Genomic DNA, 26416 nt, shown 5'->3' with positions numbered 1-26416 from the left:
ATACATTTTAATAGTACAATGATTACAGAATCTTTTGGTACCAAGCAGACAACAGCGTACAAACTTTTTCATTTGATATACATAAATTAAGGATGCGTCGCATAGGGTCAGCGGTAAAAGAGTTTCGATTTCTAATATTTTAAAACGAGCCAAAAATTCATCGATTATACATTTTAATAGTACATGGATTATAGAATCATTTGGTACCAAACAGACACCAGAGTACAAATTTTTTAACTTGATATACATAAAATAAGGTTGCGTCGAATAGGGTCAGCGGTAAAAAGTATCGATTTCCAATATTTTAAGGCGAGCCAAAAATTCATCGATTATACATTATAATATTACATTGATTACAGAATCTTTTGGTACCATGCAGACACCAGCGTACAAATTTTTTCATTTGCTATACATAAATTAAGGATGCGTCGCATAGGGTCAGCGGCATAAATGTATCAAAATCTAATATTTTAAGACGAGCCAAAAATTCATGTATTATAAATTTTAATAGTACATTGATTACAGAATCTTTTGGTACCATGCAGACACCAGCGTACAAATTTTTTAATACGATAAACATAATATAAGGATGCGTCGCGCAGGGTCCGCGTCAAAAAAATATCAATTTCTAATATTTTAAGACGAGCCAAAAATTCATCGATTATACATTCTAATAGTACAATGATTACAGAATCATTTGGTACCAAGCAGACAACAGCGTACAAACTTTTTCATTTGATATACATAAATTAAGGATGCGTCGCATAGGGTCAGCGGTAAAAAAGTATCGATTTCTAATATTTTAAGACGAGCCAAAAATTCATCGATTATACATTCTAATAGTACAATGATTACAGAATCTTTTGATACCAAGCAGACAACAGCGTACAAATTTTTTCATTTGATATACATAAAATAAGGTTGCGTCGCGTAGGGTCAGCGGTAAAAAGTATCGATTTCCAATATTTTAAGACGAGCCAAAAATTCATCGATTATACATTTTAATAGTACAATGATTACAGAATCTTTTGGTACCAAGCAGACAACAGCGTACAAATTTTTTCATTTGCTATACATAAATTAAGGATGCGTCGCATAGGGTCAGCGGTAAAAAAGTATCGATTTCTAATATTTTAAGACGAGCCAAAAATTCATCGATTATACATTTTAATAGTACATTGATTACAGAATCTTTTGGTACCAAGCAGACAACAGCGTACAAACTTTTTCATTTGATATACATAAATTAAGGATGCGTCGCATAGGGTCAGCGGTAAAAAAGTATCGATTTCTAATATTTTAAGACGAGCCAAAAATTCATCGATTATACATTCTAATAGTACAATGATTACAGAATCTTTTGATACCAAGCAGACAACAGCGTACAAATTTTTTCATTTGATATACATAAAATAAGCTTGCGTCGCGTAGGGTCAGCGGTAAAAAGTATCGATTTCCAATATTTTAAGACGAGCCAAAAATTCATCGATTATACATTTTAATAGTACAATGATTACAGAATCTTTTGGTACCAAGCAGACAACAGCGTACAAATTTTTTCATTTGCTATACATAAATTAAGGATGCGTCGCATAGGGTCAGCGGTAAAAAAGTATCGATTTCTAATATTTTAAGACGAGCCAAAAATTCATCGATTATACATTTTAATAGTACATGGATTATAGAATCATTTGGTTCCAAACAGACACCAGCGTACAAATTTTTTAACTTGATATACATAAAATAAGGTTGCGTCGAATAGGGTCAGCGGTAAAAAGTATCGATTTCCAATATTTTAAGGCGAGCCAAAAATTCATCGATTATACATTATAATATTACATTGATTACAGAATCTTTTGGTACCATGCAGACACCAGCGTACAAATTTTTTAATACGATAAACATAATATAAGGATGCGTCGCGCAGGGTCCGCGTCAAATAAATATCAATTTCTAATACTTTAAGACGAGCCAAAAATTCATCGATTATACATTCTAATAGTACAATGATTACAGAATGTTTTGGTACCAAGCAGACAACAGCGTACAAATTTTTTCATTTGATATACATAAATTAAGGATGCGTCGCATAGGGTCAGCGGTAAAAGAGTTTCGATTTCTAATATTTTAAGACGAGCCAAAAATTCATCGATTATATATTTTAATAGTACAATGATTACAGAATCATTTGGCACCAAACAGACACCAGCGTACAAATTTTTTCATTTGATATACATAAAATGAAGTTGCGTCGCGTAGGGTCAGCGGTAAAAAGTATCGATTTCCAATATTTTAAGACGAGCCAAAAATTCATCGATTATACATTTTAATAGTACAATGATTACAGAATCTTTTGGTACCAAGCAGACAACAGCGTACAAATTTTTTCATTTGCTATACATAAATTAAGGATGCGTCGCATAGGGTCAGCGGTAAAAAAGTATCGATTTCTAATATTTTAAGACGAGCCAAAAATTCATCGATTATACATTTTAATAGTACATTGATTACAGAATCTTTTGGTACCAAGCAGACAACAGCGTACAAATTTTTTCATTTGCTATACATAAATTAAGGATGCGTCGCATAGGGTCAGCGGCATAAATGTATCAAAATCTAATATTTTAAGACGAGCCAAAAATTCATGTATTATACATTTTAATAGTACATTGATTACAGAATCTTTTGGTACCATGCAGACACCAGCGTACAAATTTTTTAATTCGATAAACATAATATAAGGATGCGTCGCATAGGGTCAGCGGCATAAATGTATCAAAATCTAATATTTTAAGACGAGCCAAAAATTCATGTATTATACATTTTAATAGTACATTGATTACAGAATCTTTTGGTACCATGCAGACACCAGCGTACAAATTTTTTAATACGATAAACATAATATAAGGATGCGTCGCGCAGGGTCCGCGTCAAAAAAATATCAATTTCTAATATTTTAAGACGAGCCAAAAATTCATCGATTATACATTCTAATAGTACAATGATTACAGAATCATTTGGCACCAAACAGACACCAGCGTACAAATTTTTTCATTTGATATACATAAAATAAGGTTGCATCGCGTAGGGTCAGCGATAAAAAGTATCGATTTCCAATATTTTAAGACGAGCCAAAAATTCATCGATTATACATTTTAATAGTACAATGATTACAGAATCTTTTGGTACCAATCAGACAACAGCGTACAAACTTTTTCATTTGATATACATAAATTAAGGATGCGTCGCATAGGGTCAGCGGTAAAAAAGTATCGATTTCTAATATTTTACGACGAGCCAAAAATTCATCCATTATACATTTTAATAGTACAATGATTACAGAATCTTTTGGTACCAAGCAGACAACAGCGTACAAACTTTTTCATTTGATATACATAAATTAAGGATGCGTCGCATAGGGTCAGCGGTAAAAGAGTTTCGATTTCTAATATTTTAAGACGAGCCAAAAATTCATCGATTATACATTTTAATAGTACATTTATTACAGAATCTTTTGGTTCCATGCAGACACCAGCGTACACATTTTTTAATATGATATACATAGAATAAGATTGCGTCGCATTGGGTCAACTGTAAAAAAGTATCGATTTCTAATATTTTAAGGCGAGCCAAAAATGCATCGTATATATATTTCAATAGTATATTGTTTGCAGATTATCTTTGTACCATAAGCATACCAGCGTATTACCTTTTTGGTCTAATATACGTTATATAAATCTGCGCCGTATGGGATTTGCGGCTTAAAAATTTTAATTTTCGATATTTCAAAACGTGCAAAAAATTAATCTTTTATACATTTTAACAGTACATTGTCTGCACATTATTACGAATTATTCGTGACTGCATGCATATATCGCGGTAATGTATGTCGAAACTCATTTCTACTGCGCATTCGGAATTCGAATTATATCAAGATTATCGAAAAGTGTCGGACGAATTATATTTGTGACTCTAATTAAGAAAATAATTTTTGTTTTAAAAATTATATCTACGAAACCTTAATTGTAAATTTGTATTCATGTCTCACTTCTATTCTTAACTTAATAAATATACTACTTCTTAATTAAATAAATATATTAGAAAATATTAATATAGTAAGGTAATTAAATTTAAAAATAGTAGTATGTTATAAAAATTAAAATAGCAATATATTGTAAATAATATGTTGTAATATCTTATCCTCGATTAATATTTTTGTTACAGAAATCAGCTGATTAAAACGTTAATTTGCTAATTAATTTTTAAAATAAGAATATGTTATAACATTTAAAACAATATGTTTTTAAATAATGTAATATATAATTCCTTAAACTCGATTAATATTTATAACAGCTATCAGCTGATTTCTGTCAAAAAATATTAATCGAGTGTAAGGAATTATATATTATTTTAATTTTTATAACATATTTTTATTTTATAATTTAATTGGCAATGTAATGGTTTAATCATCTGATTTCTGTAAAAAAATATTAATGAAGTTTAAACAAACTTTATATAAATACATCATACTTTTTTTAATAAAATCGAGGTATGGCATAACGCGCGCTTGTGTTATTCTAGTCTTTTTCTAAAAAAGACATATCAAGTCGATTCTCGCAAGTATTGTTGCCTCTTTTCCGCAAAAATATTAATCAAAATTTAAAGTATTATAACATATTATTTAAAACATGTCATTATTTTATTTAATTTTATTTTGGACTAACTGTCAAACTGCTAACTGCTAACCCTCACGATGACAGCCTCTTCATGGTACAAATATAACACATAAGGCGAATGTCAAAAATATTAATCAAGTTTGAAGTATTATAACATATTATTTAAAACATATTATTATTTTATTTTATTTTATTTTGGACTAACTGTCAAACTGCTAACTGCTAACCCTCGTGATGACAGCCTTTCGATGCTACGAATATAACACACAACGCGAATCGACAGAGAGCCAATCAGCATCGCGGAAAAGCGACAACAATGTCAATAACATGCCTTTTTTAGAAAGGGGATTCTCTGCTCGTTATTTCTTTTATTGTGCACTTACTTTCAAAATAGCCAACTTTTGAAATGATCTCGTGATTAATCGATCTTTTCAACGATCGATCTTTCCAATGATCGATTAATCGCGAGAGACCGGTAATTTCTAAGTTGGCATCACTGCGGCTACATCCACGTAATGGCGCGTAAATTTCGTGCGTTGTGCCGCGCAGTTCGTAGCTTCGTTTAATTATAATTGTCGCGTGCTGTTCTCTCAATTATGTGTCGCATATAATTAACAGAAGCGCATAAAATATACGTAGGATTAAAAGCGGGAGTGCCCAAGTATGAAGAGTCACGTACGATTAATGTCGGGAGTGCCGCAAAGTATCGCGCGATTGAAATCACAAGTGTCGTATAGAGTCGCGTACGGTTAACGTATTTACGTGTCGGGAGTGTCGTTCAAATTGTCGTGCGATTATTTTATTTTGCTGATTAATGCACGCGCTTGATCGTATTTTCGCGAACGTGTGCTGTGCAAGTGCCAAAAAGCTGCTATAACCTACAAACAGACGAGGAAGTGGATGACGGGGCCCGGGGAGGCATCGGGCACCGGCGAAGCTACCATGTGGTAAGCAGATTATAATTGAAACAAATTTATATGAATTAATATAAAAATATGAAGCAAATTATAAAAATATATAAATAAATATATAATTATATATATAATTTATGTAATTATATGATTTATATAAATTTATTATTTAAATTTTTTTAATAATAATTTAATTATTATTAAAATAAAGTTGATAACATGTTAATATTAAGAATAAATTTGAAATAAAATTAAAAAGAATAAGTATGGATATTTAAGGTAATTTACAGAAAAATAAAAAAAATATATATTAAACTTTATTATAATTAGATTATTAAAAAATTTTATTATACATATATATATATAATTTTAATATTGTTTAGACAATTTATAATTATTTAACTTTTACTAAAAAATTAAATTTTATATTTTATATAAATTTAGATCTAAAAAAATAATTAAAAACTTTTATAATTTTATTAAATATATTTTATGATACGAATAAAAGTTTAATTGTGCATTATTGACTTTTTTAAATATTAATTATTTTGAAAACTATTTTGTATATATATAATTTGTATTTTTTATATGTTACAGATCAACGCTTTGTACTATAGAGCTCCACTGTTGCACATCGTATCGGTGAGTGTATTGCATGTATAATATTATCTATATATGTAGATTAATCATCAGAAATTAACTAGAGCGCAATTTAGAAAGAAGAGTTGAGAAATTATACGTTAACTTTTTATATTAAAAAATGTAAGAAATTCTGTTGAATGAATTACATAATTTTCTTTAAAAAACCAAAAAATATGTGCCAAGCAAATGAAAGTATATTAAAAATTCTCGTTTTTTTTTATTCATGTACATTTACATATACATGAACATGATAATAACTTTTTGGCGATTATTTCTGTTATATATTAAACTATACAAATATAATTCCTGATAATTACGCACAGAGTATAACAAGTTACCTCTTAATGACCAATTCGCAACGACGTCAAAGGTATTCGCGATGCTATTTGATCGATTTCGATGCAGGGAATTCTATTAAGGGCATGGTAATTACTTCCTTGCCAAACTTCGAAATTGGGTGAAGCATAGGGTATTGGGAGAGACCGAGTTAAAACGATAACGATCCAATCTAGAAACTCGAACTATCTTCTTGGGCAACTCTTTATGTTCATATTGCCACGTACAGCGAGGAAATAACAATCGTTCTGGTTACCGTTCTAATGACGATAAATTCGAAAATATAATAAAGGAAATTAAATACGATTTCATATGGTAGCGTGAAAATTCAGATAAAGTTTGGACTTGTCGAGGCATATGTTGTAAATGAAAAAAATTGCTTATGCATTGAGAAAGTCTTTATTTAAATCTTAGTTCTCTCTAGTTTGGTCAAATAAAAATTTATAATACAATAATTTTCATATTTCTTCTTTTTCTTAAATGAACTGTGATGTTACAAAATAGTTCAAAAAAATTGATTAAATGAGAAATATGATACATATGATAAAAAATCAAGCTGACGTAATTGTATACATAATTTGTGTATGTACATTGTATCACCAAGCTCTCGTTTTTGCCAAATATCTTTATAGAAAGATGAGTAAAGAATGCTTTTCTTTTATTTACTCATCATCACATGTTACAGATTGTTTATATATGTATCAGACATTGAAATTTTGTAAAATTTTGGAAAGGATCGTCCTCTTTGTTTCAATTTCATTATACATTTCATGCCATGGACCATAAACGATATCCAGAATTTGTCGAGCATTATTTAGATATCGGCGTGTCTTTTTCAAAACATTTCTGTAACAAAGTACATAAATAAGCATGAAATGAGTATACTATAATCGCGCAAGCCATTATTACTTAAGACAATATAAATAATAAAAACACAATACACTTACTTGTAAAATTTGGATGTTTTCTTAGATTCCGCCTCTAAATAACTAATGCATATACCCGTTATTTTATTTAATTCGTTGCAGAGTTCTATGCTATAAGAACCATATTTTTCTTCGATCGCCACGATGGTGTGGTCAAGATAATAAATTGCGGACAATCGTTGATCTAATACCAAAAAATAATCGATATATATATATTACTTTTTCGAAAATGCTTTCTCCTATTTTTGTTTTAAAGAAAATTAAGTTAATGATACAAACCTATGTTAATGCATAATCTTGCCATCAAATCCAAAGTTTTAATAATGTCATCATGATATTTGTATAATATTTTTTTCCTAAGAGACAAGCATTTTTTTAATTCAGCAACTGCCCGGTTCAAGTTTTCATGATTTGTTGCTTCTTTGAAAAAACTGTTAGCATGAAGTTGTGCTTGTCTTACTTTATAAATATAAGTATATTCAAAAACTGTTGCTCCGCAATCTGAGCAAAACATTGGAGGGTCATGATCATCGCATAATATTAATGGTCCGCTGCATTCAGGGCACTTCATTGCAGTAAATTTTTTCTTGAAAAAAATAACAATTTTTATTTATCAATGTGATATAAAGTTTTGAATATACATGCAAAAACGGTGCGTAATTTACCATAAAGTTTTCGTACTCTGGCGTTGTGCATGCTTTACAATTACACGTGAAACAGTATTGACTTTCCAGATATTCTTGCCTATCTACTTTCGACATTCTTCTAAATTCAACCCCTGTTTCGTACACATAATACAAAAATTAAGAAAAATAATATAATGTAAAAATCTAATATTAATAGAATATAATTAAATTTATTATGAACTTTTCACATACCATAACAATGAAGAACTTCTTCACCTTCTTTAATATCCTTTATAGCTTTAACTATTAAAGTCTGATCTAAAAAGCTAAAAAGTAATAGCATTATGTTATTAAAATAATAGGAAGAATCCTGTTATATATTTATGTATGCAATAAGTAATTCTTTTGTTTCTTGTAATTAAAAATGTCTATATTACCTATTAATTATATTAGGATCACAAGAATGATTCATCATACTTGCAGAAGGATAAATTGCTGTAGCTATTCTAATTTGTTCTTCGATAAGAAGATTTTCTTCCTCATCATCTGGTTTCACGTTTATCTTTGTAATAGCATGCCCATTACAAATCAGCTGCAATATATGCCTCAACAATAAAGAACTTACATACAATCGTTTATCATCTTCTGTCGCGAGGTTACATTTAATATTAAATTTATTGTTAGAAAACTTTGATACTAAGCATTCCTCAAGATCGATATCTTTAAAAAAATCTGTATACTTTGATAGATACAACGTAAGCATAGCTGCCGTCTGAAAAAGGAAAGAAAAAGTAAATCTTGATTCGTATAATAAAATTGTCTATATATATAAATATATGTGTATCGTGTAGGTATTTTATTTTCGCGAAAATTATGTTACTCACAATTCCATACGAAATAACGTCAGTTGGTGCGAGCTTATTAAAATTGGTCACTAATTGTTGTACATCATTAAATTTCTCATTATGGGTCGTAGCGCACACACACAATAATTTTAGAGCCAAATGTGTTATTCCAATCTGCTGCAAAAGATCCATTTGACTGGCAAGGCATATCCAACGATGGTGAGATACATGTGCTTCATTCTGACAATTCATATTACAAAATAAGGTGTCCACACACTCCGTACATCTGTGTAATATATAGTATTATATAGTATATACAATGTAAAATATATCTGCATTTGTAAGAATTGTTATTCTTCACATAGTAAAAAATAATAGAACTCACGGTATAGGAATATCATTGTAGTTCTTGCAACAATTGTGACAAAGAGTATTACATTTATTATTTATTATGACAAAGGTAAATGCGTCTTCAATGAAAAGAGTTTCGCCCTTGTTGATATTTCGATTAGCTGCAACATATCTTCCTTTCTCTGGAGTATATTTTACTTCTATACTTGCTGACGCAGATGGAAAATTAGGGTTTTCAGATTTTAGTTTATATTTAGGTTGTGAAGAAGATTCTGTTGTCTCCACAATGTTACATGTATAGTTCACATCATTTATCTCCTCAATTGTGTTTAGGACTTGCAGTTTTATTTCATTCAATTTCTGTAATCGTGCTATAAAAGTTTCATTAATTATTAATTATATTAGAAATATGAAAGATGTCTGTAATAGGAGAATTTAGAATTTTCTTTCTAATTTTAAATATACAAGTATATAAAGTGAATACTTGCCCCTTTGTTCATTTGTCATATCATATTGATTACTTGAATTGTTAAGTTGAGAAATAATTCGAGCAGCTAGTGTTTTTTCATTTAGTTTCAAGTAACAATCAATTAAACGCAGATATAGTTTGCCACGTAATTTCTCCGGATAGCTTAACTTGATCGCCAGTTCGATATCTTTGATACAATCCTTTACACAAGATTGATAAATTACATTTACAAATATAATCTTATTACTTTTGAGCATGTACATAGTTACCATAAATAAAATAAATTATAAACTAAACAATTGTAAAAAGTGCAGCAAAAACACACATATTATAATCTTTGAATATAGTTCAATTCTATTACTTACTTGCCATCTTTCCAAATAAAACAAAGATGCTGATCGATTTGCAATTGCTACTGATAGCTCTTTGCTGTTTGATGGAGCATATATTGCACTCTTTGTATACAATTTTATAGAAGTGTCATAATCTTTTTTTTCAAATGCTTTGCGCCCTTTATCTTTATAAAGCTCGGATGTTGTCAGATTCTTTCTTTCGTTTCTTATCTTTCTTTTATCGTCAAGGTTACTTAGCCATAAAGATATAAATTTTCTGCAACATAATTAAAAACTATATTTTATACAAGCATATAATTACTAATTAGAATAGATAATTCAGAAACTGATAGATAATCAGGAAGCCCAATTTAATTTACATTACAATAGACAAATATAAGTATATGAAATAGTTAATTAAAACAATTAATTAGGAAGATATAGAATAGAGCTTAGTTCTATTCAAGATGAAAATATTTGCATCTAATAATTATAAGAAAAACATTTATTTATATCCAATAATTATAAGAAATCTATACTCACGTAACGTCCTCATTGGTCAATAAACGAGACATTAGCTCACTTTCGCATTTCATATTTTTTATACCATTTTGGAATTGATTCGGTTCGACAGTATGATACAAATAATCTACAACGCTATCCCACCGCATATCAATCACGTTTCTTTTGGAATACATGACAATAGAAAGATAAATACAACTCTCTTTCTTGGAAAAAGAATACACAATATAACTTCTTCACTGCTATTTACCGATGACAAACCACAAAAATGCGACAGTTTATTGACGTAGCAAACGACAACCACAACAACATTAGAAACACAAGCCAACTTCCGTCTTCTTCAGTCAAAACCTTCGTCACTTCCGATTTCCGATACTTGAAAAACATGTGTTCGCTCATGGAAAGGAAAAGAGAAAGACAAAAGGAGAGAGAGAAAAACACTTTCGGAACGTAAATAAAAATGTTTGTGATTAGTCGATTTGCATACGGTTTTATGGCTCGACTACAAACTTTCACGTTCGTGGCCAAAATGTCTCGTAATAACCAATCACAGTGATCGATTCATAGGGTTTTTTTACTAGATCGAGGGTTCTTTGTTCTTTGGACAATATATGAGATAGTCTCACTATTACGATCAGCTGATGGGTTTCATTCAACTTCTTGTCGGGCGATGAATCGCCATGCTGCGACTAATATATTTTTAGCATTGATATAAAGTGGTTTTAATCAGAAAATCGAAGCTAACAAGTTGAAAAATAAATCACTCGATTACATTCGATTGATATTTATTGTTAGAAGTTTGAGTTGAATATTTGTGAGAAGAAATAAAGAAGTTAAAATTGAAGAACATGCCTCAGGGAAGGCGAAAAACTCCTTTCAGTGGAAAGGCCAAGAAACTGCAAATGCAGGCTAAAAAGGAGCGGCAACGTACTTTCCTCGGTATGTGTCAATATCTTTATTAAAGATTTATTAAAGATATATCTTTATTTTATCTTCTTTTTTTTTATTGATAAATCTTTTTTACTACATATAGAGATTTATACAAATTTGTATTTTTTGTGAATTTGAAGGTAAGAGAGATTTACTTGTTTTTAGAATATTAAAATATATTTCCTCTTACACATTTTACTTTTAATAATTTTATATTTCAACTATGAAATCAGTTATCATATTTTACATTTGGAATTTTATCAGTACTGTGAAAGATAAAATAATAATATGTATGTTTATATTTTAGCATCAAATCAAGATGATGAGGATGAATGCTCTAGTAATGCAAGCAGTGTAGAGCATGGGAGACAAGTACAAAAGATAAATAAACAACCAAGAGATAACAAATCTTCGAGGAATAGATATGCGTTACAATTCTTTCAAGAGACTAACGAGGAATTGCGAAAACGCAAGGAACAAGCATTAAAAAGTATTGAACCTGTGAGCCTGAAGGATCAAGAAATTTCCGACAATTATTTTCCACCTGGGATTGACATGCCAAGACGACCTCTATGGGATTTTAATATGACGAAAGAGCAATTAGATATAAAAGAACAAAGATATTTCACAGTATGCGAATCTGTGTTAAACAAAATCCTAGCTTATGTTGAACTTACTTTTAGCTAACAGTACAATTCTTTGTATTTAGGAATACTTAAAGAACGTGGAAGAATTAGGTAGCTTGAGTTACTTTGAACTAAATTTAGAAACTTGGCGACAATTGTGGAGAGTCTTAGAGATGTCGGACGTTCTGTTGATTATTGTCGATATTCGATATCCCGTTTTGATGTTTCCTCCGTATTTGTACCATTATGTGACGAACGGGTTGCAAAAAGATATGATTTTGGTGCTAAACAAAGTTGATCTAGCGCCTCCAGCCTTGGTAGTGGCTTGGAAGGAATACTTTCATAGTCAATATCCAAAATTACACATTTTAATGTTTACTTCGTATCCTACTTACAATCTGCATGGTAATATAAATAACGAGGAAGGTATAAAGAAAAGACGTCGTAGGGGAAAGTTACGAATGGCCGCGGAAGGAGCGCAAAAATTATTGGAGGCTTGTAAAGACATTGTCAAGGACAAGGTCGATCTAAGTTCCTGGCATGAGAAAATTCAGGAAGAGATGCACTCAGAGTACGATCTAGATGACATAAATCATAAAGATAATGTAACGATAGAGAAAGAAGATACTACTTATTTCAAACACGAGAAATATAAAAATGGAATTCTGACCATTGGATGCATTGGAACGCCGAATGTTGGAAAGTCATCTTTAATGAATGCATTGATGGGTATACAAGATTTTTCAATTCTATTCAATTTTATACTCAATTTTTTAGAAATATTTATATTCTATATTAAGTGCGTTTGATTCTAACTAAAGAAATAAAATCGTAATCAAAAGGTTACATCTAATATTAAATGTCACATGTTAGAATAGATCTTTGATATTTGCTTGTTTTTTTATAGGTAAAAAAGTCGTGAGTGTGTCTCGCACACCCGGTCACACCAAACATTTTCAAACTATTTACCTTACGAGAAACGTATGCTTGTGCGATTGTCCTGGTTTAGTTTTTCCTTCAACTGTGCCGAAACAGTTGCAAATATTAATGGGCTCATTTCCGATCGCTCAAGTCAGAGAACCGTACACGACCGTAAAGTTTCTGGCTGAAAGAATGGATCTGCCGAAACTGTTAAATATTTCTCATCCAGAGAATGATGACACATGGTCTGCTATGGATATCTGTGATGCTTGGGCTATCAAAAGAGATTTTATAACAGCCCGAGCAGCTAGATTGGACACGTATAGAGCGGCAAATTCGTTATTACGAATGGCGTTAGAAGGAAAGATTTGCTTGTATATATATCCGCCGAATTGGACTGTGGATAAAGGTATTCTCTCTTTATTCTTTTTTATTAGTTAAAATATTTTCTTGATAAAATTTATTCAATAAAATACATTATTCAAAATACTTTTATAATTTAAAAATTATTAAGGAGATACTTGAAAAATTATGTTTGAAATAAATGGAATAAATAATTTTTTTCCAGAAAAATGGGAAAATCATACAGATGTCGAAACAGTAAGATGGATTCAAGCTAAAAATCAAGGAGATGATCTTGATACACCAACAGAATACATATCTTCTGACGAAGAAACCTACAACGGAAAACAAGAACAAAAATCTTCTCGATATGCAATGAATAATTCTACGGAATCGTTGAATGAGGAAAATGATGTGCCGCTTGTAGCTAATAAGTTTTCAGCATTGTCCACAGAACAATAAAATGATTCATTATTTTACGCATTTTAGATTTATTATTTTATGCATTTTAGATATTTTATTTTTATCCTTTTTTACACACATATATTTCTTTCTTAATATATAATGAGCAATCTGCTGGTGATAAGAATAATCGGCTCTTTCTGTGTTTTCGCCCGCGAAACACAATCATTACTATGACAGAACATTACGAGTAAAAATAGATCATTTTTATACAAGCCGTTATTCTATTACATTTTTCTCGTTTTCCCACGGTTGTTTCAAACTCACTGTGCTTATGAATTATTTACAATGTAATTCTAGTTTGCAATTATTCTGGTGTTACTTTGGTCCACTATAAACTGATATTCGAATAAAGAATTTTTTTTTAACTATGATAAGCTACATCGTTGTACAACTGGGGGGCAAAGTATGTTATTAAAATCACCTACAACGATACATTTTTATATAATAAATAATCTACTGTCCTATAACAATTATAATATGAAACAATGCAAGAGAGATAAATTCTATTTTTTCGAAAAATATTTTGTTTACTTTGATATTTTATACAAAGCGGATTTTTCTCAATTGCAGCTTTTATATAAGTTGGCTCAGAGAAAGATCCTGCATTAATTAACCCTATTGAGATCCATTTGTAGACTCTAATGTCCATTTATCTAGATGCTATAAAAAAATCTTAATTTTTATAAGTCCATATTATTAAAGAAAATTAAAAAAAATTGATCTGAACAGATTAATTTACATTGATTTTGTGAAACAATATAGTAATACGATTATATATCTCTTCAAATCGTTTAAAATTGTTCTCTACATTCCGAAAATAGCAATTATATATTGCGTTGAACAGCATTTAAGCTCCTAAGATCTTTTTCACGGAATAACCTGGTATTGCATAAAAGAATAACAGCATAAGTATAATAAAACCAATCGCGACTATAGCCTTCAAGATAGCCCATTTGTAATTGTGCCAAACTATATATTTGATGGACTTTAGCGGATTGAGAAACCACATAAAGGACGCGTCTGGTCGACTGCAAAAAATATGAAATAAAAAGAGATTAAAGATAAGAGACACAAAAACTTATATTATATATATTATTATACTAACTTTGGTTTTTCCAAGGGATCTGGCTCGTTTCTACCAAATCCAGCAGGATTTTTCTCGGCCTCCTCTTTCGTGAGCAGATGTATCTCAGCTTCAACCTTGCCCTATACAATGTATAATGAGATACTTAATGAAATATATGATTGATATAAAACATATAAAATATCTTATCGATATATATATTTTTTAATAAATTTAAAATAATATTTTTAATTGTAGCTTTATTTTTTAATAATAATTTAAGCTTGTGTGTGTGGGATCATCTCTCTTTATATATAATCGGATAGCATATCATAAATATACATGTATTAATATTTTTTAGATTTATTTTTTATGTTAAAATTGTCAACTTACTGTCAATTCCATATCTTCATTTTCTTTCTTCACATAAAAGGGCCACCAGGCTTTTATACGTTTCTGCTTGAAGATGTTGACTGTCGGCACAGAACCGTCCGTTTTCAGCATGCTCAACGAGCAAAGCTTACTATTTTTCGCTCCTCGGGGAAACCGATTGAGATCGAGAGTTATAGCACCAAGAAAATCGTCTGCGGAAAAGTGATCTGCATCCCAGACCTGCAAAGAGCGTCCTGATTATCTATCTCAGGACGAGATCGCGAAAGTAACGATTATTCAAAATTACCTGCAATTCTAGGCGTGCTGGTATTTTGCATTCGGTTTCGTCCCAACTGAATAGGCTTTCTTTACGATTAATAACGATCTTTTCTTCCGCTACCAGATAATCAAATGGGAATAAGAAGCGCCAATTAAAGTTTCCTTCGCCAGTCAATGATCGGTAATGAATATCGGTGGCTTGACAATCTTCCGGTCCCTTTAGCCATCTGTTAAAAGCAATAAATAATATATAAAATAACTAGAACATGAACGTAAGATTTCTTTTCTTTAGAATGGAAGAATTTACCCCTTTACATAAATGTCGCTCATCTTCTCGCCAGTAAAGAAAGCGTCATCTTCCAGAACGACATCATCTGTATTCCATATTATAACTCTCAATTCATAACTCTTTGGCTTTCTGGGTGAAATATCGAGGGATGGTCCGGGTGAAGGCATGTCCATTGGAAACATGTCCACCCACATTTCTAATTTTCCCTGTTCAATTCCGGGCTTTTCCGGATTATAGAGCGGTCGAGTTTCCACGTGCTCGGGTACCAGAGCGCAACCTATTCGCGGAAAATTGCTCCATTGATGGAGAACTGCTAAGGCGAGATGTTCTTCCATTCCTGGAAAAATAATCGAAGAAAATTTTATATTGATGTAGCTGAAACTGCAAATTTAAAAGCTCCATTAATCATACATTATATATACATACTAGAACAACACAAGCGTTCGCTACGCTCGCGTCATTTTTCGATTTTATGTTAAAAAAATTATATTAAAAAAAAATAATATGAAGTTTGTTTAAACTCAATTAATATTTTTTTATAAAAATTAATTGATTAAAGCGTTAATTTGCTAATTAAATTTTAAAATAATATATGTTAAAAAATTAAAATAGTAATATGTTGTAAATAATATGTTATAATATCTTATTCTCGATTATAATATTTTTTGACAGAAATCAGCTGATAACTGTCAAAAATATTAATCGAGTTTCAAGTATTATAACATATTATTTAAAACATATTTTAATTTTTATAACATATTATTACGTTAAAAAGTAATTAGCAAGTTAACGCTTTAATCAGCTGATTTCTGTCAAAAATATTAATAAAACGAAAATTTGCTAATTAAATATATTCTAACTTACATATTTATATTTATATTGTGTATGTTATAATGCGAAATAATAAGATTATTTTAATATTCTAATATATGTATGTATTTTATTTGTTACAGGTAACATTGCGATACACAGTACGATTCACGCATCGTGTCGGGAGTGCCGTGTAAAGTGTCGCGCGTCGGGAGTGCCGTGTAAAGAGTCGGATAATTGTAATTATTCGTGTTTTCGCGAGTGTCGCGAGTGCTACGAAGGACCAAGAGAGGAGGAGGAGGCCCGGGGAGGCATCGGGCAACAGCGGGACAACTTTGAGGTATGCAAAATAAAAACAAAAGTAAAACAATGCAGTTTTTTCTAAACTGCATTGTTTATGAGATATTCGACACACACATATGTATATACATAATTTGAATATTTTGTTTTCAGATCAATGTGCTGTGTACTACAACTCCGCTATTCTACGTATCGGTGAGTGAGAAATTGTGTTTATCTTATAACATTTCTATAGCGGTAATGGGGGGTATATAATATGTGTGAAAATATTAAAATATTAATGTTTTATAAAACATGTTATAATATTTTATCCGCGATTAATATTTTTTGACAAAAATCAGCTGATAATTGTAAAAAATATTATAACGTTTTTTTCTGAAAAAAGGCATGTTAAGTCAATTCTCGCGAGTATTGTTTACTCTTTTCCACGATGCTAATTGACTATTTCGATTCGCATTGTGCGTTATATTCGTAGCATCGAGAGGCTGTCATTGCGAGGGTTAGTAGTTTAACAATTTGTTCAAAATAAAATAAAATAAAATAATATGTTTGAAATAATATGTTATAATACTTTATCCGCGATTAATATTTTTTGACAGAAATCAGCTGATAACTGTCAAAAATTTTAATCAAGTTTAAAGTATTATAACATATTATTTAAAACTAATATTATTATTTTATTTAATTTTATTTTGAACAAACTGCTAACTCTTGCGATGACAGCCTCTCGATGCTACGAAATAACGCACAATGCAAATCGAAACAATAGTTTATCAGCATCGCGGAAAAGCGACAACAATAAACTTCGATATATGCGAATATTGGCTTTACATATCTTTTTTAGAAAAGGATATAGAATCTTGAGTATTCTTTTATATAAAATTTCTTCACATACCCTTCGTATGCACGTAAAATTCCATCTCTTCGTTTGAAAGAGAAAATGTTTTTCTCCCAATTGTAACGCGTCCGTGAGAATATGCTGGTCCATCGATTTTACCATCTTTGCATAATTTCGAAAGTATCTGAGTCGGCTTCATCGCGTCTCTCCATTTATTATATCCAGTTCTAAAGCAAAAATAACATATAATTAATTTCGTACAGATTTTACTTCTCAAATTTGATTCTTTATCTTGACACATATTGATATATATACATGTATAATCTATAAAGTATTAATATGAAAATAATATATTTATAATTGTAACGCACATGCTCTTAAAAAGAGAGTTAAATTAGAATTAGATTCAAGGAGATTGCAATGTAAAAGTATAATCTTTAATCAAGAAAAGCTCGTTAAAAGTAAATCACAGTAAGTATACGTATTTTGTTCTTCGCAGATTCTGCTAGTTTTAAACAAATGGTTGCTATTGCGATAAAAAAGTCGCTGCGTTGTTAGATCACCGAATTGCGTGATGCGATTTGTTTCACTGCCGAGGTCTGAAATTTATTTGCCATGCACGTCGTAGTAATTGCTACTCATTAGACTTACTCGTCGTATTTTTTTCCGAGTCCGCACGTAGCGCGATGTCTGCTGTAGAAACGATTTTCTAGATCAATCTTGGTCTCCCCGATCATATCGTCCGTTCCGACCAGATCCCAATCTAGGACTTGCACCGTGAGTAAGGAATCTTGTGGAAACGTTGCCTCGATCTCGAAACACCTTAAAAAACGCGAATTAGCAATTAGATTACGAATGAACATAAATAATTAAACTTTAATTTGTTCTTTAAGATAAAAAATAAAAATGCGAAAAAAGAGTAAATATATTAAAAGAATAAATATATAGTTACATAAAATAAGAAGAAAAAATTAATAAAATAATAAATAAAATAAAAGAAATAAATAAAAGCATATGATTATTTATTTTTTTTGTAATTTACAATTGCTAGAACAACACAAGCGCGCGCTACACACACGTCATTCCTCGATTATATAAAAAAGAATGTTATTTTTAAATAAAGTTTGTTTAAACTCGATTAATATTTTTTTATAAAAATTAATTGATCAAAGCGTTAATTTGCTAATTAAATTTTAAAATAATATGTTAAAAAATTAAAATAGTAATATGTTATAAATAATATGTTATAATACTTTAAACTCGAATAATATTTTTTGACAGAAATCAGCTGATAACTGTCAAAAAATATTAATCGAGTTTAAGGAATTATAACATATTATTTAAAACGTATTATTATTTTAATTTTTATAATATATTTTTATTTTAAAAATTAATTAGCAAATTAACGCTTTAATCAGCTGATTTCTGTCAAAAAAATATTAACAAAATTGCTAATTAATTTGCTAATTAAATATATATATATGATATTTATGGTAATTAAATATTGCTAATTAAATATATGATATGCTCTAATATATATATATGATACAATAAAATAATACTCTTTATATAATAAAGTTAAATTACATAATTTACTGGAAATTTGTAAAAAATTTAAAATTCCAAGATTCTGATGAAAATTTAATTTCTATAATTTAGCTAAGTTTTTTTTCAAGATTCTTGATTTTGCAATATTATACCACTGTTATAATATTATAATATAGTATAAAACATACTTTCCAAAGACAGGATTCAGTTGTTTCGACACATAATGCTCTTTGTCACTGATTCTCTTGCCTCCCAGTTGTAAGACTACGTAAGGATCTGCCTTCCCGTTCAGATCACAAGGATGAAGATCATTAGCTTTGACGATGTAAACCCGTACCAGAACATGAATAGGCTCGTTCGATGGGACACCTTGAAAGAATCCGTACTGCGGATCGAAACCCATCACGGTGTGATCCACCAGATCCTTGGGCAATGGCCATTTGTAAACCTTCAGTGCACCCTTGAAACTGCCGACGATTCTTGATTCATCTTCGGTCTCGTCCCCGGTTTTTTTTCCGCGGTACAGTTCGAAGGTATGCAGCCACTCCTTGAACTGCTCAAACTCGGGCTGAGCTTCCAGCTCTCCGGGATAAATCTTCAGGAGAGCGGTCTTCTTGTACTTGTGTTGGGTTTGCTTTGGGCTGAGCCTCGAGACAAATCTCGCTGCGTTCGTCGGTGATTTCAGACCGAACAACTTTTTCGTGGGTGTAATTCCGGGATTTTTCTCGCCCGAGGCGGCTTGTAATTGACCTTGTGCGACAGCATCATCCAGGAGCATTGGTAATGTTCCGTTCGGTTGATTCTGAAATATAGATTTTTCCTTGCGTAGTTCTTTGTTTTCTTCAATCATCGCCTCCACGGACGCAAAGTACTTCGTCCACCAGTCTTGACAGCCATCTCCATTCTCTAATGCGCCCAAATCGCCTGAAAATATTAAAAAGAAATCTGCCATATACATTTATAGTTATAAATAATTAATAAAGAGAGGGAATATGTATAACAGAATAAATATACATATATTGTCTGAGAAATTGTCATTAAGAATATATTAATTAAAAGATCTCAATCTTAAATGAATTTTTTCCATTTCACAACTAAATACCGATATAATTAAATAAATTAAATATAGCTTTCTGACAAACGCACCCATGCTGTTGTCATTCACTAAACTCTGTTTTCTGCGTATATTTTGCTCCGTTTTGTCTTTCTTTGTAGGACCACCTATCTCGAATCCAAGAGTAATGATGGTATCACCATTATTAGATTCCAAGTCAGTCAATGAATCAGGCAATGATGTTTGCTGATATCTTGATTTAGATGGATCGATAGCTAAAATAAACATATAAAATTTAAAAATTAAAGCACTGAAAATGATGCATATCTAATTTACAAATGATATATTTATAATAAAATTTGATAATTTCACTAAAAAATAATAATTTAATTAATTTTTGTAGCTACATTCAAATATAATATTATAATGAACAAAGTATATGTAATTTATTATTTAACAAGATATTTTATATGTATCTCATAATTAAATTAAAATATCAAGTTAAAATATATTATATATATCATATTCTCTAATAAAATTATTTTATTATTACTCCGCTAATTTAATCATATACTTATTTAAATTATATATATTACATTAACTGTCTCATTTATTTGCACGAAGCTCTATTTATCACAATTACAAATCAGTTTCACAGTCCCTCGCAATTAATTACATAATTACCTGTACACTGTAGCTGATACAAGCTCTTCTTTCTCTCGTGGGCATCCTTTGCCCTTTTGGTCAAAGGATAGTACATATATTTGTGTATCGAATTAATTGTGTGAGTACCGACGAGAGTATATCTGCCGAAACTCCGGCAATCCACCGCTCTTATGGTCAGTGGCGGTCGATAAAGCTCCTGCTCGGGTAGTTCCAATTCCAGAAATTTAATTGGTGTGTTGAAATTTGGGTTCTTCTTCGCGTTTGCTATGACAGACGAATAGAGAATGTGGCCGGCACATTCGACGTCCACACGCGGTTTATCCACAGTCAAAAGGTGAATTCTTTTCAAATCTCGTAAGCCCCAGAAAAGCACTTCGATTCTAAAACCATTGATTATTATATCTATATAACTTGTGTAAAAACAATTTATTTTATAATTTTTTTCTGCATAAAAACTCGGTACTCGATAAGAATTAATCATATACGCGGTGACATTGAGGGGGGAAGCTTCTAGTGTTTGCTCTATACAATTTATTTTAATCATTAATCTTTATTTAAAACAAGAACTAAAAAGTATGAAAAAAATTTTGATTGAATTAAAATAATATAAAAAGTCGATGGCATTACCGATATTTCGCCAAAGTAGGCCGGATTCCTACGGGTACCGGAAGAATCGGGCCTTGATCCTGACCGGAACCCGGAGTCTGAGAGCCGCAGCTGGGATCTTTGGGATCAGGCAGGGTAGGAAAGCCGTAATCTTTGGTAGAGGGATATTCCAACAATTCGAAGACCGCCAAAAGTTCGCCAGCCCTTGAAGCACCTCTAGTAACGTCATACCATTCCAACGACGGCGGATATTGTGGTGGAGTGTATGCTTCAGAGGCGAGCTTGACGTGAGGTCGGGCGATCGCTCGTCCGATATATTCCGATTTTCCCTGAAAAATCAATTTTATAGAAATTCCGATGTGTACGAGGCAAAAGTGCCACCCATCGACTGTGAAAACACTAAGAAATTGTGTGTAGGGGGGAGAGAGCAATATTCAATTTAAATTCAGTAGATTTCAAATATACTTGTGATTGAGGTATTCAATATCGTGAGAAAATGCAGAAAGGCTAAATTATGGATTTATAAAATACAGGGAATATATTTAGGGGAAAGTATAGATCTCATATAACGTTTATAATTTTATGTAATCTGAATTAATTTCGACAAAAATATTAAAATTATTAAAGTATTTGTATTGTTTAATCTTATAAAGAAAATTAAATAATAAATAAAAATTATAATTTCTTATTTATTAATAATGACATATGTATATATGTTAATGAAATAACATAATAGAACATTTTTTCTTTCTTAAGATTCACATATTATAATATTTAAGAGGCAACTCTGCATTAGATTTTGAAAAGAGAAATAATTTACTATAAAATATAAAAATTTTCAACTTACAATTTTTTGAAGAAATAAATATTTTTAAGAATATTTTAATCAAAACTTTTATATGTGATTTTTTTCCGATAATGACGCAAACTTTTCTTTCAAAATATTTCGTGTGTGGAAAAATTATAATATTACAATACTGCTATTAATAAACAGAGAATTGTATTTGTTCACAATGCATAAAACCATGTAAGGTAAAGCAAACCAAGTTCTGTGCAAAAGTTATTTGCGGTTGTGGGGTTGTGTGTGTGTGCGTTTGACTTTCCGTGTTGGCTACCGCAACAGTTTCACAAGTTGGAAACTTGCAGTTTTCGAAATTCCATATTCACAAACGTTAACGTAACAAGAATCTGTCGCTTTGTCTCTATATCCTAACACATAAATAACGTATGTCGTGCTAAGTTATGGAATTTCCGGTGCGAATATAATGTGCCTCATGTTATCTAGCATCGTATAAATGTCATTATCTTGTATACAAACTGTTAAAGCAGAGCCCTTATGCAGTGTTATGTCCATAGCTACAATATGACTCTGTAAAAAGAACGATTACGAAATCACAGAAGCGATATAAAAACGATTATTTAGTACTTGCTACTTAACGCGTTCCGCCTAATATAATTCCAATTAATTCCAAAAATAATCGAATCTGAATTTAATACAAAATAAAGTACAGTTTTTCTCAATCTTCGGTTTTTTTATGCATTGAATATTCTTGAACAATTTTGAATTTTATGACACAAATTGTGTATAAAATTGCAGCAATATTTGAAAAGTAATTGCTATTGAACGCATTTAGATAGGTTTTTCACGAATTTTTATTTTAAAAGTAATATAACGTAAAAAAGGTATTTATCAAAAAAGAAGAATAAAAAAGTATGTAATTAAATTGAAAAATTGCAAACTTTTCTTACCACTTTATCTTGATCAAACAACTCGATGACGATGGACGGTGGGTCCTTCTTGATCTCCTCGGCGATACCGTAGATCAAAATGTCATCAAATAAGAGCAACTCGTCCCACGTTGGGCTAAGGGTCTCGTCGATTACCTGGGTGCACTTGCAAAATTCACCGCAGATCACCCTCGCGAATGGGTCGGAGAGACCGGAAGCGTCGCTGCCGATCAGCGACCTTGCTTGGTACATGTGGGCCCTCAATTGAAATTTCTGGCGATTGATTCGGAATGGCATGCGATTATAAATTTATTTTCGGGAAGCTGTGCGAGTCGAAAAAAAATACATACATGTTTCTGGACGTAGTGAAGCATAATTGGTGGCAAAGCGCGCGGCCTGTCCACGTTCTTCAGTTCGTGACTGAACTCGTATCCCTTCGGCAAACCCTGAATAAAGTACTTTTTGTGCTTCAGTATCCCCAGCCACATGTAGATCTGTAATTTCGTCTGAATTGCCCATCCTGAGGGTCCGAACCTCTTCTTACCTGGAAGCTATAAATGAATTCTATTCGACGCGAGAATATACGAAACTATTTAAATAAACCGGATGTGATTCAATTTAAAATTAAAATTTTAAGTACACACAATCTCTTTTCACTATATATTCACGCATTATAAATTTTCTTTGATTAAATGTAAAAGGATGAATAATAAATTATCCTTCATCCTTTTTACATTAAATCAAAGAAAATTTATAATGCGTGAATATATAGTGAAAAGAGATTGTGTGTACTTAAAATTTTAATTATACTATATATATAATATAATATATAATTTAATTATGTATTATTATTAATATATTAATTATATTATATATAAATATATATTTTATAGATGTTTAAAAAAAATTATATTTTGCAGTTTTTTATAAATATAAGTAAAAAAATAACTGTATTATAAGTTTATCATTAAGTTTAGCCAAATCAATCTCTCGTACATTTAATTACAGAAAAGATTGCATATATGTAGACTTAGCATTATTTTTAGTGTACTTACTTACCTTGAGAAACATAGTCTGCACTTTGCCACAATGTCGACCGCATTCTTCGTCAACCACCGAGTAGATAAGTTCACGACCCGGTATCCTCTGATATGCGACTCGTCTACCGGAACTGATCACCCAGACAAAAACGTCCGGCAAAGAATTTTGCGGCTGTAAAAAGAAAAAGATTTGTAATTTCATTTCGTGAGGCATAAACGATGAAATTTAAATGACGACTACTGACATCCTCGACGAGGAACTTTAATTTCTGTAGATAGCTCTGAGCTGTCTTCAATCTCTCCTTGAAGCTACTTTTTGTCACGAGCGCCTTGAGGTTGCGCGACATGATCCCGATATTTTCTAGCTCCCGCTGGCACAATTTCGTTCGCTCTTTATCCAGTTTTGTCTTCCCGACTCCTGGACCGGTTACACTAGACTTGCTAATACTGACATACCGGTTACAGTTGGCGCTCAGCTCTTCGAGGGTAGTCTTTAGAAGCTTCTCGCACGTTGAATCCTCTAAGTGCAACTGCACCTCCGACAATCCTTCCTCCTAAAAATACAAAGAAAAGCGTTTTTATGCTCTTGAGAGGAAACTATCTGATTGAGGAAAATGCATTCCCTTCAAGTAATTTCGATAAAATAAAACTGAACGTTTGAAACGTCATTGATATTATATATAGTTTATAATCAATTATCATTATAATCAATTATCAAATCAGTTTCTTTTATCTTCAAGATCAAAGTTTTGATCAAGTTCCGATTAATTAGCTTAAACTTGTAAACTTACTAGCTTATCGATAATCTTGCCGATGATATTGCTGTTATACATTCTGCGTCTGTAATCCGGCCACGTGCTTCTCACGTGAAGACACGGCTTGTCATCCCAGTACGGTAGAAAATAATAAATTTTATCGTGCGTCATCGGCTTACTAGTCGGTGTGGTACTCTGCCAGGATCCAGGGAGCACTTCCTGCAGCTCGTCCTCCTCCCCGGAAGTTCCACCCCTTGAGCCTATATCGAACATCTACGACAAGCGAAACAAATCTCATTATAGAAACGAAATTGATCTTCTTAGGAAATTTCTTTCCAGTCTCATTTTCTCCTTCTGTTAAAAAAGTCTTATAAGAAAAAGTTTCTTTGATAAGAAATCCCTTCAGCTGATTGTCCTTTTCGAGAATTAATTGCATGAGATTTTTCACCTTGAAACTTTCATTGTGACCATCGAGAGCGTTGCCTGCATTTCCGATCGATATTTCGAAATACATTGGCTTGTCGCTGACTTTCTTGTCGATCATTGTGGCATCCATGATCGTGGCAAACAGGAAGAACTCCTCGTTTCTCGCATAAGCGGTCTCGTTGATCGGTACCGTTGGTTCCACTTCGACTTCCGACGGTGTCATTTCCACATTGTCGGTGATCTCGGTTCGTATTGCTATCAACAGCCTAAACGTGAACAAGAATCGAAAAACAGACAATAAAGCAAAGTTATAATTTCCTGTGAATTTTACAATAATTTTTTATATCTCCAACTCAAGTTTTGATTTACAATTAGTTCACAGCTTTATTGTTAATACGTATAATATAATTCTAACATTAATTATTAATATGAATAATCAATATAATCAATATAATTATAATAATTGTACACTGAGAGAATTTTCTCTTAGAATTTATACTGAAAATCATAGTAATCGTGGGACAATATGGCATGGAAAGAATTTTATAAGAATTTCTCTGATTAATATTTATCACAATAAAATTAATAATATCTATCACAATAAAACATGTTTGATTAATTTTACTAAACTGCATGGTAAAATTAATCAAACATATTTTATATTTTATTGTAATAGATATTATTTTTATTGTGACAAATAATTAATCAGAGAAATTCTCATA

The 26416-nt window shown here is 31.1% G+C and overlaps 3 protein-coding genes and 1 long non-coding RNA gene across 6 annotated transcripts in view; 2 read left to right on the top strand and 2 right to left on the bottom strand.

Annotated features, from left to right (window-relative positions):
* The first annotated feature begins 5206 nt into the window (after positions 1-5206).
* Positions 5207-17138, top strand: LOC145940167 (uncharacterized). Its single transcript, XR_014425968.1, has 3 exons — positions 5207-5623; positions 6185-6229; positions 16877-17138. It is a non-coding gene; the product is annotated as an uncharacterized LOC145940167 (long non-coding RNA).
* On the bottom strand, positions 7132-11028 carry LOC145940161 (protein-lysine N-methyltransferase SMYD4). The gene is made up of 11 exons (XM_083045073.1): positions 10658-11028; positions 10148-10391; positions 9802-9982; positions 9348-9684; positions 9002-9248; positions 8555-8889; positions 8370-8443; positions 8157-8269; positions 7771-8077; positions 7513-7675; positions 7132-7411 (listed from the first exon to the last, which is right to left on the bottom strand). The coding sequence occupies exons 1-11, from the start codon at positions 10810-10812 to the stop codon at positions 7267-7269; spliced, it is 2301 nt and encodes a 766-aa protein (XP_082901199.1). The 5' UTR covers positions 10813-11028; the 3' UTR covers positions 7132-7266.
* Positions 11306-13932, top strand: Ns4 (Nucleostemin 4). The gene is made up of 5 exons (XM_083045074.1): positions 11306-11575; positions 11874-12196; positions 12276-12921; positions 13100-13522; positions 13682-13932. The coding sequence occupies exons 1-5, from the start codon at positions 11485-11487 to the stop codon at positions 13915-13917; spliced, it is 1719 nt and encodes a 572-aa protein (XP_082901200.1). The 5' UTR covers positions 11306-11484; the 3' UTR covers positions 13918-13932.
* The window catches only part of LOC145940160 (otoferlin), a 39819-nt gene continuing 27484 nt past the window's right edge, over positions 14082-26416 (bottom strand). The window contains exons 11-28 of one of the 3 annotated variants that reach the window (XM_083045070.1): positions 25717-25960; positions 25305-25541; positions 24759-25067; positions 24533-24685; positions 23824-24024; positions 23495-23746; positions 23064-23114; positions 21767-22074; positions 21158-21519; positions 20566-20748; positions 19608-20343; positions 18523-18693; positions 17929-18098; positions 15942-16260; positions 15663-15861; positions 15377-15595; positions 15026-15126; positions 14082-14948 (exon numbers count right to left, since the gene is read on the bottom strand). In XM_083045070.1, coding sequence (XP_082901196.1) covers positions 14768-14948; positions 15026-15126; positions 15377-15595; positions 15663-15861; positions 15942-16260; positions 17929-18098; positions 18523-18693; positions 19608-20343; positions 20566-20748; positions 21158-21519; positions 21767-22074; positions 23064-23114; positions 23495-23746; positions 23824-24024; positions 24533-24685; positions 24759-25067; positions 25305-25541; positions 25717-25960 — 4396 coding nt within the window. In that variant the 3' untranslated portion in view covers positions 14082-14767. The remainder of the gene's footprint in view (positions 14949-15025; positions 15127-15376; positions 15596-15662; positions 15862-15941; positions 16261-17928; positions 18099-18522; positions 18694-19607; positions 20344-20565; positions 20749-21157; positions 21520-21766; positions 22075-23063; positions 23115-23494; positions 23747-23823; positions 24025-24532; positions 24686-24758; positions 25068-25304; positions 25542-25716; positions 25961-26416) is intronic. The other 2 variants (XM_083045071.1, XM_083045072.1) reach the window with 2 other exon arrangements.

The sequence above is a fragment of the Prenolepis imparis genome, unplaced genomic scaffold, assembly GCF_030444845.1.
Source record: "Prenolepis imparis isolate NDT839.2.m4 unplaced genomic scaffold, iyPreImpa1.0 SCAF_9, whole genome shotgun sequence".
Classification (NCBI taxonomy): domain Eukaryota; kingdom Metazoa; phylum Arthropoda; class Insecta; order Hymenoptera; family Formicidae; genus Prenolepis; species Prenolepis imparis.
This window is presented reverse-complemented; position numbering and strand designations above follow the sequence as displayed.

Bases quoted from the DNA above. Each gene is read 5' to 3' on its own strand.
- LOC145940161 (XM_083045073.1), bottom strand. From the start codon at position 10,812: ATGTATTCCAAAAGAAACGTGATTGATATGCGGTGGGATAGCGTTGTA. The intron at 8,890-9,001 runs GTGAGTAACATA...TTCCTTTTTCAG, and splicing joins ACGTTATTTCGTATGGAATT to ACGGCAGCTATGCTTACGTT. The intron at 8,444-8,554 runs GTAATATAGACA...ATTACTTTTTAG, and splicing joins GATCCTAATATAATTAATAG to CTTTTTAGATCAGACTTTAA.
- Ns4 (XM_083045074.1), top strand. From the start codon at position 11,485: ATGCCTCAGGGAAGGCGAAAAACTCCTTTCAGTGGAAAGGCCAAGAAA. The intron at 11,576-11,873 runs GTATGTGTCAAT...TTTATATTTTAG, and splicing joins GCGGCAACGTACTTTCCTCG to CATCAAATCAAGATGATGAG. The intron at 12,922-13,099 runs GTATACAAGATT...GTTTTTTTATAG, and splicing joins TTTAATGAATGCATTGATGG to GTAAAAAAGTCGTGAGTGTG.